The 15,794-nt window shown below is 45.1% G+C and overlaps 1 protein-coding gene across 2 annotated transcripts in view; it reads right to left on the bottom strand.

Annotated features, from left to right (window-relative positions):
- RGS19 (regulator of G protein signaling 19) overlaps positions 1-15,794 on the bottom strand; it is a 55,505-nt gene that overhangs the window by 16,164 nt on the left and 23,547 nt on the right. Inside the window, exon 1 of one of the 2 annotated variants that reach the window (XM_066586460.1) lies at positions 7,916-8,069. The exons of the other annotated variant lie outside the window; for it this stretch is intronic. Within the exon in view, the coding sequence (XP_066442557.1) occupies positions 7,916-8,062 (147 nt within the window). The 5' untranslated portion in view covers positions 8,063-8,069. Of the gene's footprint in view, positions 1-7,915; positions 8,070-15,794 lie in introns of those variants that run through there. 2 annotated transcript variants of the gene reach the window in all.

Consider the following 15,794-nt stretch of genomic DNA (forward strand, 5'->3'; position numbering starts at 1 on the left):
TTTTTTGCGCGAGTAAATAAGCAGCATTTACGTGCGTGAAAAAAAAAAAAAGCGCATGAAGGGTCAAAATGCGCCAAACGGGCAGATATTCAGTTTATGAATATGCAATGTATTCATGGATCGAAACCTGTATCCGCCGGTGTGGAGGCCTGACGCTACGCGCACGCAATGGAGTCCAAGCGGATTTTAAAAAATACGGTTTCCACCACAAAACCGTCGCAGGAACCCGTGGCGGAGCCCTAAATTTGCGCTTCAGTTATCTGCAGATCAGCACGAGGTTGCACACCTTTTCTATGAGCGTGCGGATTTTCCGCGTGAAGAAGCGACTTATTTGTTTGCCGCACTCGATTTCACATCTGTGCAGTATAAACAATGGCGCAGATTCCCATTTAAACCACCGGGGCACTTAGATAATGCAGATACCGTGTCAAATACAGGGTCAGAATCCGCTGTGAACGCGCCCTACGGGTAGTGGAATTTCCACATTGCAACCGCCTCCAATGGCGGAGCGGATTTTGGCGCAGAATCCTCTAATCTGCTACACGGTTCTCACGTCTGCGTCAATTTTAGCTCAAAGTAATTATAAACCCTTCCTTGCCTTTTAAGTCAATTTCCTCATTCTCAAGATCTCTGCTAGCTGTCAGTGAATGGAAAATCCTATATATTCTCGCAGCCGAAGTGTCGTTACAATTGTATCCGTTCTAGACAATCGCAGACCCCAGACTACCAGGACGGAAGAGATTTGTGCTGCTGAGGCGTTTATCTCACAGAGGATTGTCTGGACTGGATACAATGTAACAGACCCTCAGCTGTGAGAAGTATGGAGATAAGAAGCAACCGGAGGGAAGCGCTGTTTACTGACAGCAAGCAGAGATCTTGAAAATGATGAGGATTTGATACAAAAAGTATAGAAAGTTTACATTATATAGTGACTGCACTTAGGGAAGCCCCCCTAAGATGGACTATAACACCCAGCATGCCCGCCATCCTCCCCCTCCACAATGTATATCACCAGACAGGAAGTCGCCTCGGGAGACGCGGCGTCTATTTCAAAGGATGAAATTAAAACCTATTTACTGCGCGGATGTTTATAGGAGGAACAGTCGGCCGCACTCAATGGCCCTTTATAGGGAATCCGTCGCATGTTGTGCCCTCGTGACGGGCGCAGCGTCCGCGGGCACAGACGATCCAAGGAATATTTCCTCTGACCAATCCCTATTAAACACTAAAAAAAAGTGTTCACTGACGACTACTGCGGCCCTGGGTGTCAGTCTTTACTGCATTTTGGAATTCTTTTCATGAATCAGGGAGATCAGGCTGAAGAAATCTGTAACCCCTCGCTGAAGGCGTGCCGCAGTTTCTGAAATAGCTTTAACCCCTTAGTGACCCAGCCTATTTTTCACCTAAAGATGCATCATTTTTTTGACTTTTCAAAAGCCAGAACTGTTCATTTTTCCGTCGCCGCGGCCAGACGAGGGCTCGCTTTTTGCGTGGTACCATTTTTGGGTCCATATAGCATATTGTATATTTTTTTTTATTTTTGGAGGGCGGGGAGAACAGAACACCTTAATGCTGTCATTTTGGATCCTATGTACTGCTGGTTTCGGACCGGCTTGGTCCCAGGGTCATTTTATATGGACCCGTCCCCAATGACGCACTTTTGGGTGCTGTATATGCAAATGAGGACCCTGTAGACAGTAACGGTGACTGTCCCCGCCCTTCATGGGTCGCTCTGGTTTCACAAGTTGCGTTTAATGAATATATTGCGGTTATATAGGAATTTAGCATTTATAATGTCCCCGGGGTGATGGCGGCGGCGGCCACATGTGAGGGTTTGGCACCTAGGAAGCTGACCGCTGCCGATCTAGACAGATGGTGTTCTGAAAGAGTTAACGCTCTACTCGACAGTGCGCCAAACGTAGACTCAAGAAACAGGAAACTCAGAGAAAGAACAGACCGCAAAAAGTGTAACTCCCTTACCCATCGTCTGTCATGTGGTTAAAGAGCCACCACCTAGGACTCCTGTGCCCAGTGCCACCTGCTGGTCAAGCTAATTAGGTAGAAAATATGCCCCATAGATGCCAGAAGGCCAGCTGGGGGCCCAGAAAGGACAGATGTCAGCCTCTAAGCCACACCCAAAATACTACACAAGCCTTGGGACAGCCAGGCGGTCCTTGTACACCCCAGGTCTAGAAGGAACATCTGGGGAGCATCAAACTTAGACCCAAAAACCTCATAGGTCTCAAGATAGCCAAGGGGCATTGAGCACCCAAGGCCCAGAAGACACAGCCAGCAGGTTTCAGGCCAGCTGGGGCACCTCGAGCATCCCTGACCCAGGAGGTACAGCTGGGGATCTCAGACCTAGACCTCAAAAGGGAAAGCTGGGCGGCCTTGGACCCAGAACCAAAAGACTACACAGGCCTCAGGCCAGTCAAGGTCAAACTAGAAGCCTACAACTCAGACCCAAAAGACCACATGGGCCTCATGACAGACAGGAGGCCTTGTGTGCCCAATGCCCAGTAGGGCCAGCTGGGGAGCCTTGTGCACCCCAGACCCAGAAACGACAGCTGAGGGTCTCAGACCTTGACCACAAAGACCACATGAGCCTCAAGACAGTCAGGAGGCCTTGTTCGCCCCAGGCCAGTAAGGCCAGCTGGCGAGCCTTGAATCCTGACCCAAAAGACCACACATCTCAAGATAGCCAATGGGCCTTGAGCACCTAAAGCCCATAAGTTTCAGGCCAGCTGGGGCACCTTGAGCGTCCCATGACCAAAATGGAGAGCTGAGGGTCTCAGTCCTTGACTGCAAAGACTACACGGGCTTTGGGCCAGCCAGGGGCCCCATAGCCCCCAAGCCAAGAAGGGACACCTAGTGTCTTTGGTCCTACGCCCAAAAGGTTACACGGGCTTTGCACCCATTTTGGGCCTGCCCTAAAAGCCCATTTAGGTTTATGTGCCTTACTTGCAAGCCCACCTGCGTCTATGGGCCTGGATCCTCATATACCAAGAGTGGAAGCCCACCCATTACTGGATCCCCAGCAATCAAACTTTTATATGGTAGAGCAGCTTTCCATTGGTCAGAAGTGGTATCTGCACCATAGATAACCAGGGCAAACGTTAGTCCTTAAAGGGGAGTTCCACTTATCATCATCATCATCATCATCATCATCATCATCATCTGGCATTTCCCCAATTCTCTGAACCAAACAGTTGAGGCATTCGGATTAGAGCCAAAACCCTTCTGGCGTCAGCCAGACATTTCCGTAACACGCCATAACACTGCAAGGTCCAACATGGCACTGTATACACAACAATGCACGGGGCCGATTAACTACTTCCCCTAACATTACTCACGTACAGCGCTGGCCGGCACTACAACCCCCCCTCCTGCGCACAGTCACTTCCCCTAAATCTGCACATGGACGTGCAGGAAGAACCCAGCGCTGCCCGTGCCATGTGCAACACATTTACATTGTATAACATGACACACGTCATCCGTTGGCCTTCACACAACTCCTCCACTCTGACTAAGTTTTAAGGCTTCTGTATTAACCCCTTGTTTTCATACCAGGAATATAAAAAAAAAAGAGGGGGGCTTTAGGACCCCGCACAATGGAGAACAAAGTGGGCAAAACCAAATGGGGTGGGGGTGATAGTACCATATAAAATGTAGAAGCACACGGAGCTTCCCCAGTGTGATACAATATATCATTGTGGTATGTGATATACAATGTATCACACACATGCAGATGAGGAAATGCCTCTGTACAGAGGGAGAGCTAATAGGGAGGGGGGCTCTGGGGTCTTGTAACTTTAAGAGTGGCTGTTATATGTGGCAATGACAGGGTTTCCAATTCATCACACCCATATTCAAGGGGCAACATTGCTCAAAGTACCTGCTAAGGGATTCAGCATGACTTAGATAAAGGCCCGGACGTTAAAGTGGTGTCTGGTGGAAGTAGTTTGGGGGTACATCATTGGTGGAAGTAGTTTGGGGGTACATCATTGGAGGAAGTAGTTTGGGGGTACATCATTGGAGGAAGTAGTTTTGGAGTACATCATTGCAGGAAGTAGTTTTGGAGTACATCATTGCAGGAAGTAGTTTTGGAGTTCATCATTGCAGGAAGTAGTTTTGGAGTACATCATTGCAGGAAGTAGTTTTGGAGTACATCATTGGTAGAAGTAGTTTTGGAGTACATCATTGGTAGAAGTAGTTTTGGAGTACATCATTGGTAGAAGTAGTTTTGGAGTACATCATTGGTAGAAGTAGTTTTGGCGTACATCATTGGTGGAAGTAGTTTTGGAGTACATCATTGGTAGAAGTAGTTCTGGAGTACATCATTGGTAGAAGTAGTTTTGGAGTACATCATTGGTAGAAGTAGTTTTGGAGTACATCATTGGTAGAAGTAGTTTTGGAGTACATCATTGGTGGAAGTAGTTATGGAGTACATCATTGGTGGAAGTAGTTTTGGAGTACATCATTGGTGGAAGTAGTTTTGGAGTACATCATTGCAGGAAGTAGTTTTGGAGTACATCATTGGTGGAAGTAGTTTTGGAGTACATCATTGGTGGAAGTAGTTTTGGAGTACATCATTGGTGGAAGTAGTTTTGGAGTACATCATTGGTGGAAGTAGTTTTGGAGTACATCATTGGTGGAAGTAGTTTTGGAGTACATCATTGGTGGAAGTAGTTTGGGGGTACATCATTGGTGGAAGTAGTTTTGGAGTACATCATTGGTGGAAGTAGTTTTGGAGTACATCATTGGTGGAAGTAGTTTTGGAGTACATCATTGGTGGAAGTAGTTTTGGAGTACATCATTGGTGGAAGTAGTTTTGGAGTACATCATTGGTGGAAGTAGTTTTGGAGTACATCATTGGTGGAAGTAGTTTGGGGGTACATCATTGGTGGAAGTAGTTTGGGGGTACATCATTGGTGGAAGTAGTTTTGGAGTACATCATTGGTGGAAGTAGTTTTGGAGTACATCATTGGTGGAAGTAGTTTTGGAGTACATCATTGGTGGAAGTAGTTTTGGAGTACATCATTGGTGGAAGTAGTTTTGGAGTACATCATTGGTGGAAGTAGTTTTGGAGTACATCATTGGTGGAAGTAGTTTTGGAGTACATCATTGGTAGAAGACGTTTTGGAGTACATCATTGGAGGAAGTAGCTTTGGAGTACATTATTGGAAGTAGTTCAGGGGGTGGGAATGCAGGGAGCAGTACTGGTAGAACTAATGATGTCTTTATAGTCTCTGGAGAAAGGGGCTATTGTACAAACAAGTGGAGAACTGGACCCAGTAGGGGAAAGTCCTGGTGGGCAACAGGGCCAGGAATACAAGTAGTTGTGAGGGGACTCCGCTGCCCTGTGGGGGAGTACTCAGGAGATGGGTAGAAGGTAGTGATGGCCACTGAGAGAGTAGGGGGTGGGGGGGGAGGGAGAAGTAGGAATACCCCATGATGCTGGGGTAGTGGTGCTGCATCTTTGGGGGGCACTGTGCATGTATTAGATTACTGTATGAAGTGGGGGGCATGGAAAGCAGTAATATCTCCACCTAGAACAGTGCGGGGGCACTTTGTGTGTATAACTGGTCTGCAGGGTAGTCAGGTCCCACTTGTGCTCAATGTAGGGATAGTGTGGGGTACAGGGGGCACAGCGCATGTATAAGTGACATGCAGTGTAGTGAGGTCTCACTTGTACACCAAACTACCCCCACTTTGGGCACAGTCTCATGCAGGGTAGTAAAGCCTCTACTGGGCACAATGCAGAGTTAGTCTGGAGAACAGGGTGTACTGTATAAGTGGCATGCAGGGTACAAATGTCTCTGTTGAGCACAATATGGCGGTATTTTGGGATGCAGGCATAGTAGTGAGGTCTGTGTTGCGCTCAGGTGGGCACAAGAGGAGCACACTATGTTTGGAGAGTAGTAGTAATGCTTCATTGGTGCCTACTGTGAGGGTAGTTTGGGGCATGATGAGTGCAGGGTGAGTATAGGTAGCATGCAGGGTGGTGGGGCCTCTATTGGGCACAGAAGGGGGCACACTGTATGTATAGAGAATATTGGTAATGTTGCTCTAGTGCCCACTGTGATGGTAATTTGGGGCATGCTGTGTGTATAAGTGGCAGGGAGGGCAGTGGGATCTCTCTGGTGCTCAGTGTGGGAACAGTAGGAGGGCACATTGTATGTATGGAGAGTAGTAGTAATGCCTCTTGTGCCCCACGTAGAGGTAGTTTGGGGTACATGGGGCACTGGGTGTCAGTATAGGAAGTGGCATGCAGGGCAGTGGGGTCTTGGGTGATCAGTGTGGGATAGTTGGGGCACTGTGTATGAGTAAAAGTGGCAGGCATTGCAGTGGGGTCTCTGGTGGGCACAGGAGGGGGCACACTGTATGTATGGAGAGTAATAGTAATGCCTCTCGTGCCCAGCGTAGAGGTAGTTTGGGACACTGTGTGTCAGTATAAGTGGCAGGCAGGATAGTGAAGTCTCTAGTGGGCACAAGAGGTGGCACACTGAAAGTATGGAGAATAGCAGTAATGTCCCTCTGGTGTCTACTGTGGGGGGTAGTTTGGTGCACAAGGGGCAGGGTGTGTGTATAAGTGTCAGTCAGGGCAGTGAGACCTCTGGTGGGCTCTGTGTGGGCACAAGAGAGGGGACTATGTATAGAGAGTAGTAATGCTGCTTGTGTGCCCGCTGTGAGGGTAGTTTGGGGCATGGTGTGTGTATAAGTGACAGGCTGGGCAGTGAGGTCTCTCTGGTGCTCAGTGTGGGCTGAGTAGGGGGGCACAATGTAAGGAGAGTAGTAATAATACTTCTCCTGTGCCCAGCGTGGGAGTAGTTTGTGGTTAGAGGGGCACTGTGTGTGCGTAGAAGTAGCATGCAGGACAAGTGGTTCTCTGGTGGGCACAGGAGGGGACACACAGTATGTATGGAAAGTAGTAGTAATGTCTCTTTGGTGCCCACTGTGGGGGTATTTTGGGGCACAGAGGGCACTGTGTGTTTAGGAGTAGCATGCAGGGCAATGGGCTCTCATGCCCACTGTGGGGGTACTTTGTGGCACTGTGTGTGAGTAGCAGCGGCAGGCATTGCAGTGGGGTTTTTGGTGCCCACTGTGGGGGTACTTTGGGGCACAGTCTGTGTAGAAGTAGCATGCAGGGCAGCGGGTCTCTCATGCCTACTGTGTGGATACTTTGAGGCACATTGTGTAAGTAGAAGCGGAAGGCATTGCAGTGGGGTCTCTGGTGCCCACTGTGAGGGTACTTTGGGGCACTGTGTGTGAGTAGAAGCAGCAGGTATTGCAGTGGGGTCTCTTGTGCCCACTGTGGGGGTACGTTGGGGCACAGTGTGTGTAGAAGTAGCATGCAGGGCAGCAGGGTCTCTCATGCCCACTGTGGGGGTACTTTGGGTCACAGAGTGTGTAGAAGTAGCATGCAGGGCAGCAGGGTCTCTCATGCCCACTGTGGGGGTACTTTGGGGCACCATGTGTAGTGGCATGCATGGCAGTGGGTTCTCTCATTCCCACTGTGGGGCTAGTTTGGGGCACAGTGTGTGTAAAGGCAGCATACAGGGCAGCGGGGTCTCTCATGCCCACTGTGGGGGTACTTTGGGGCACAGAGTGTGTAGAAGTAGCATGCAGGGCGGCATGGTCTCTGATGCCCACTGTGGGGGTACTTTGGGGCACTGTGTGTGAGTAGAAGCGGCTGGCATTGCACTGGGGTCTCTGGTGGGCACACAGGCTGCATGGAGAGTAGTAGTGGTGCCCACTGTGGGGGTACTTTGGGATGCAGTACATGAGTGGCTGGGCAGGGGATTCCCTGCACTCGGTGCCCCGTGTGCCGGCGCGGGCTGCAGGGACGGCTTGGGGGACCCCCTCCCGGTGCCCCGTGCACTGATCTCCCCTCCGCTGGGCAGCTGCTACTTACAATTTGGGCAGCACCGGAGCCCGGTCGCTTCCTGAAGCACATCCGTCTGGCTGGGGGGGATGGAGCCGGTACCGGGAGGGAAGGAGGGACCGGGACACACACGGGAGGGACTGGGGACGGAGACACAGCCGGAGCCGCACTGCGCATGCGCCCCGCCCCCAGTCACTTCCGAACTCCGCGCTGCGTAGTGATGGGAATTCTGGCTGCTTTTGGGGAGCGCTTGGCGGCGAGGAGGGTCGGTCCTCGGGGACTACTAATGGCGGTCCGCCCTCCTGTCCAGCTGCCGCCAGTGCAGGGGTCTACTCGGCGGTCCGGACGGCTCTGTCCACTAAAGCTGGGGGTTCCGGAGGGAGAGCCGACCTGTGCTGCCCCCACACGGAGGGAAGGAGGGCAACGTGACACCTTCCACTGAGCCCTGTAGTGTATATATATATATAGGGGGCATTATACACTGAGCCCTGTAGTGTATATATAGGGGGGCATCAGACACTGAGCCCTGTAGTATATATATAGGGGGGCATTATACACTGAGCCCTGTAGTATATATAGGGGGGGGGGGCATCAGACACGGAGCCCTGTAGTGTATATATATAGGGGGACATTATACACTGAGCCCTGTAGTATATATATATATATAATGGGGGGGGCATTATACACCGAGCCATGTAGTATATATATATATATATAGGGGGGGCATTATACACCGAGCCCTGTAGTATATATATGGGGGGGGGGCATTATACACCGAGCCCTGTAGTATATATATATATATATATGGGGGGGGGGGGGGGCATTATACACCGAGCCATGTAGTATATATATATATAGGGGGGCATTATACACTGAGCCCCGTAGTATATATATATAGGGGGGCATTATACACTGAGCCCTGTAGTATATATATATGGGGGGCATTATACACCGAGCCATGTAGTGTATATATATATATATATATATAGGGGGGCATTATACACTGAGCCCTGTAGTATATATATATAGGGGGGCATTATACACTGAGCCCTGTAGTGTGTATGTATGTATATATATATAGGGGGCATTATACACTGAGCCCTGTAGTATATATATAGGGGGGGGGCATTATACACCGAGCCATGTAGTATATATATATATATATATGGGCATTATACACTGAGCCCTGTAGTATATATATATATATATATATATATATATATATATATAGGGGGGGGGGCATCAGACACGGAGCCCTGTAGTATATATAGGGGGGCATTATACACTGAGCCCTGTAGTATATATATAGAGGGGCATGAAACACTGAGCCCTGTAGTATATATATAGGGGGGCATCAGACACAGCCCTGTAGTATATATATAGGGGGGCATCAGACACTGAGCCCTGTAGTATATATATAGGGGGGCACTATACATTGAGCCCTGTAGTATATATAGGGGGGCATCAGACACTGAGCCCTGTAGTATATATATAGGGGGGCATCAGACACTGAGCCCTGTAGTATATATATAGGGGGGCATCAAACACTGAGCCCTGTAGTATATATATAGGGGGGCATTATACACTGAGCCCTGTAGTATATATATGGGGGCATCAAACACTGAGCCCTGTAGTATATATATATAGGGGGGCATTATACACTGAGCCCTGTAGTATATATAGGGGGGCATTATACACTGAGCCCTGTAGTATATATATAGGGGGGCATTATACACTGAGCCCTGTAGTATATATAGGGGGGCATCAGACACTGAGCCCTGTAGTATATATATATATAGGGGGCATTATACACTGAGCCCTGTAGTATATATATAGGGGGGCATCAGACACTGAGCCCTGTAGTATATATATAGGGGGGAATTATACACTGAGCCCTGTAGTATATATAGGGGGGCATCAGACACTGAGCCCTGTAGTATATATATAGGGGGGCATCAAACACTGAGCCCTGTAGTATATATATAGGGGGGCATTATACACTGAGCGATGTAGTATATATAGGGGGGCATCAGACACTGAGCCCTGTAGTATATATATAGGGGGGCATTATACACTAAGCCCTGTAGTATATATAGGAGCGTGATATACTGAACCTTGTAGTATATATAGGGGACACTATAGACTGAGCCCTGTAGTATATATAGGGGCATTATACACTCAGCCCTGTAGTATATATAGGGGGGCATCAGACACTGAGCGATGTAGTATATATATAGGGGGCATTATACACTGAGCCCTGTAGTATACATATAGGGAGGCATTATACACTGAGCCCTGTAGTATATACATAGGGGGGAATCGGACACTGAGCCCTGTAGTATATACATAGGGGGGCATATATAGGGGGGCATTATACACTGCGCCCTGTAGTATATGCATACAGGGGGGCATCAGACACAGCCCTGTAGTATATAAAGGGGCATTATATACTCAGCCCTGAAGTATATATAGAGGGCAATATACACCAAGCCCTGTAGTATATAGAGGGGGCATCATACACTGAGCCCTGAGATATATAGTATATATAGGGGCATTATACACTACGCCCTGTAGTATATGGAGGGGGCATTATACACTAAGCCCTGTAGTATATATAGGAGCGTGATATACTGAGCCTTGTAGTATATATAGGGGACACTATAGACGGAGCCCTGTAGTATATATAGGGGCATTATACACTGAGCCCTGTAGTATATATAGGGGCATTATACACTGAGCCCTGTAGTATATATATAGGGGCATGATATGCTGAGCCTTGTAGTATATATAGGAGACATTATACACTGAGCCCTGTAGTATATATAGGGGGCATTATACACGGAGCCCTGTAGTGTATATATAGGGGGCATTATACACTGAGCCCTGTAGTATGTATAGGGTGCATTATATACTGAGCCCTGTAGTATATATATAGGGGGGCATTATACACTGAGCCCTGTAGTGTATAATGGGGCATGATATACTGAGCTTTGTAGTATATATAGGCAACATCATACAATGAACCCTGCAGTATATATAGGGGGCATTATACACAGGCCTGAAGTATATATAGATGGGCATTATATACTGAGTGCTGTACTATGTATAGTACATATAGTGGAATATTATATACCGAGCCCTCAAGTATGCATAGTACACATAGTGAGGCACATTATACACTGAGCCTTGTAGTATGTATAGGACATATGGGGGGGGGGGGGGATTATACACGTAGCCCTGTAGTATGGTTAGAACATATAGGGGGACATTGTACTCCGAGCCCTGTATTATGTATAGTACATATAGCGAACATTGTACACTGAGCCTTGTAGTATGTATAGTACATATAGGAGTAAATTATACACTGAGCTTTGTATTATATATAGTATATATAGGGTGATATTAAACACTGTAATATGCATGGTGCATATATGGGGGGGGGCACATTTTACACTGAGCCATGTAGTATGTATAGTATATATAGGGGAATATTATATACTGAGCTCTGTAGTATGTTCAGTACATACAGTGGGATATTATATACTGAGCCCTGTAGTATGTATAGTGTATGAAGGGTAATATTATACACTGAGCCCTGTAATATGCATAGTACATATAGGGATGCACATTATTCACTGAGCCCTGTAGTATGCATAGTACATATAGGTGGAATTATACAATGAGCCCTGTAATATATATAGGGGGCATTATACACTGAGCCCTGTAATATATATAGAGGGGCATTATACACTGAGCCCTGTAGTATGTATAGGGGGAATGATATACTGAGCCTTGTAGTATAAATAGGGGACATTATAAACTGAGCCCTGTAGTATATATAAAGGGCATTATACACTGAGCCATGTAGCGTGTATAGTATATATAGGGGTACATTATACACTGAGCCCTTTAGTACATATAGTATATATAGAGGCATATACACTGAGCCCTGCAGTATGTATAGGGGACATTATACACTGATCCCTGTAGTATGTATAAGGGGCATTATACACTGAGCCCTATAGTATATATATTATACATAGGGGGCACCTGGAGTATATATAAGGGGACATTATACACTGAGCTCTGAGATATGTAGTATATATAGGGGCATTATACACGAATCCCTGTAGTATATAGAGGGGGCATCATACACTGAGCTCTGTAGTATATATATATATATATAGGGGACATTATACACTGATCCCTGTAGTATGTATAAGGGGCATTATACACTGAGCCCTATAGTATATATATTATACATAGGGGGCACCTGGAGTATATATAAGGGGACATTATACACTGAGCCCTGAGATATGTAGTATATATAGGGGCATTATACACGAATCCCTGTAGTATATAGAGGGGGCATCATACACTGAGCTCTGTAGTATATATAGGGGGCATGATACACTGACACCTGTAGTATATATAGGGGGCATTATACACTGAGCCAATTAGTATGTGTAAGGGGACATTATACAATGAGCCATGTAGGATGTGTAGTATATATAGGGGGCATTATACACTGAGCCCTGTAGAATACATAGGGAGACATTATACACTGAGCCCTGTAGTATGTATAGTATATACAGGGCGCATTATACACTACGTCCTGTAGTATATATATGGGGCATTATACACTGAGCCCTGTGGTATATATAGTGGGGCATTATACACTGAGCCCTGTAGTATATACAGGGGGCAATTTATACTAAGTCCTGTAGTATATATAGGGGGCATTATACACTGAGCCTGGTGGTATATATAGTGGGACATTATACACTGAGCTCTGAAGTATATATAAGGGGCATTATATACTAAGCCCTGTAATATATATAGGGGGCATTATACACCTAGCCCTGTAGTATATAGAGGGGGCATTATACACTGAGCGCTGAGATATGTAGTAGATATAGGGGCATTATACACTAAGCCCTGTAGTATATAGAGGGGGCATTATACACTAAGCCCTGTAGTATATATAGGGGGACATTATACACTGTGCCCTGTAGTATATATAGGGGGTATTATACACGGAGCCCTGAAGCATAGTATATATAGAGGGTCACTATACACTGAGCCCTGTAGTGTGTATAGTATATATAGGGGGGCATCACAGACTGAGCCCTGTAGTATATATAGGGGCATGATATACTGAGTCTTGTAGTATATATAGGGGCCATCATAGACTAAACCCTGTAGTATATATAGAGGGGCATTATACACTGAACCCTGTAGTATGTATAGTATATATAGGGGGCATTATATACTGAGCCCTGTAGTATGTATAGCACATATAGGGGAACATCATACACTGAGCTCTGTAGTATAGCATATATAGTGGGATATTATACACTGAGCCCTGCTATACTAAGCCCTGTAGTATGTATAGTATATATAGGGGGACACATTAAACACTGAGCCCTGAGGGTGATATTAAACACTGAGCCCTGTAATATGCATGGTGCATATAGGGGGGCACATTTTACACTGAACCATGTAGTATGTATAGTATATATAGGGGGATATTATATACTGAGCTCTGTAGTATGTTTAGTACATATAGTGGGATGTTATACACTGAGCCCTGTAGTATATATAGTGTATGAAGGGTGATATTATACACTGAGCCCTGTAATATGCATAGTACATATAGGTGGAATTATACACTGAGCGCTGTAGCATTTTTAGTACATACAGGGGAAACTATACACTGAGCCCTGTATTATCTATACTATATATAGGGGGATATTAAACACTAATCCATGTAATATGCATAGTGCATATAGGGGGCACATTTTACACTGAGCCCTGTAGTATGTATAGCATACAGGGGAATATTATATACTGAGCTCTGTAGTATGTAGAGTGGGATATTATACACTGAGCCCTGTAGTGTGTATATATGTAGGGGGATATTATACACTGAGCCCTGTAATATGCATAGTACATATAGTGACGCACATCATACACTAAACCATGTAGTATGTATAATATATATATATATATATATATATATATATATATATAGGGGAATTATATACTGAGCCCTGTAGTATGTATAGTACATATAGGTGGGATTATACACTGAGCCCTGTAGTTTGTATAGTACGTATAGGGGGACATTATAGTCTGAGCCTTGTAGTATGTATAGTGTATATATACAGGGACACATTATACACTGCACCTTGTAGTATGTACACTTAGCCCTGTAGTATGTGTGGTACATATAGAGGGACATTATACTCTGAGCCCTGTAGTAAGTATAGTACATATAGGAAGGACATTATACACTGATCTTTGTAGTATGTATAGTATATATATTAGGGGACACTTTATACACTGAGCCCTGTAGTGTGTATAGTACATGTAGGGGGAATTATGAACTGTGCCCTCTAGTATGTATAGTATATATAGGTTGAATTATACACTGAGCGCTGTAGTATGTATAGTACATATAGGGTGACATTTTACTCTGAGCCTTGTAGTATGTATAGTAAATATCATGGGACACATTATGCACTGAGCCCTATAGTATGTATAGTACATATAGGAGTAATTATACACTAAGCCCTGTACTGTGTATTGTATTTATAGGGGACATTGTACTCTGAGCCCTTTAGTATGTATAGTACATAAAGGGAGCATATTATACACTGAACCCTGTAGTATGTATAGTACATATACGGCATTATACTCTGAGCTGTGTAGTATGTATAGTACAATAGGAGGGGCATTATACACTGAGCTTTGTAGTATGTATGTTATATGTATTAGGGGACACATTACACACGGAGCCCTGTAGTATGTATAGTACATATAGGGTGACATTGTACACTGAGCCTTGTAGTATGTATGTTATATGTATTAGGGGACACATTATACACGGAGCCCTGTAGTATGTATAGTACATGTAGGGGGAATTATAAACTGTGCCCCGTAGTATGTATAATATATAGGTGAAATTATACACTGAGCCTTGTATGTATGTATAGTATATATAAGGGGAATTATATATGTAAAGTATATACAGGTGGAATCATACACTGAGCGCTGTAGTATGTATAGTACATATAGGGTGACATTGTACTCTGAGCCTTGTAGTATGTATAGTATATATAGTGGGACACATTATACACTGAGCCCAGTAGTATGTATAGTACATATAGGGGGCATTATACACTGAGCCCTATAGTATGTATAGTACATATAGGGGGCATTATACACTGAGCCCTATCGTATGTAAAGTAAATGTTTATAGGGGGAATTATGCATTAAGCCCTGTAGTATGTATAGTACATATAGGAGTAATTATACACTGAATCCTGTACGGTGTATAGTATTTATAGGGGACATTGTATAGTTCATAAAGAGGGCATATTATACACTGAACCCTGTAGTATGTATAGTACATATGGGGGGCATATTATACACTGAGCCCTACGTTTAGTATATATAGAGCGAATTATATAATGAGCCCTGTAGTATGTATAGTACATATAGGAGTAATTATACACGGAGCCTTGTAGTATGTATAGTACATATAGGGGGTCATTATACACTGAGCTTTGTATGTATAGTATATATAAGGGAATTATACACTGAGCCCTGTACTATGTATAGTACATATTGGAGTAATTATACACCGAGCCCTGTACTGTCTATAGTATTTATAGGGGACATTGTACTCAGAGCCCTTTAGTATGTATAGTACATAAAGGGAGCATATTATACACTGAACCCTGTAGTATGTATAGTACATATAGGGAGCATATTATACACTAAACCCTGTAGTATGTATAGTACATAAAGGGAGCATATTATACACTAAACCCTGTAGTATGTATAGTACATATAGGGGGCACATTATACCCTGAGCCCAGTAGTATGTATAGTACATATAGGG

The sequence above is a fragment of the Eleutherodactylus coqui genome, chromosome 13, assembly GCF_035609145.1.
Source record: "Eleutherodactylus coqui strain aEleCoq1 chromosome 13, aEleCoq1.hap1, whole genome shotgun sequence".
Classification (NCBI taxonomy): Eukaryota; Metazoa; Chordata; class Amphibia; order Anura; family Eleutherodactylidae; genus Eleutherodactylus; species Eleutherodactylus coqui.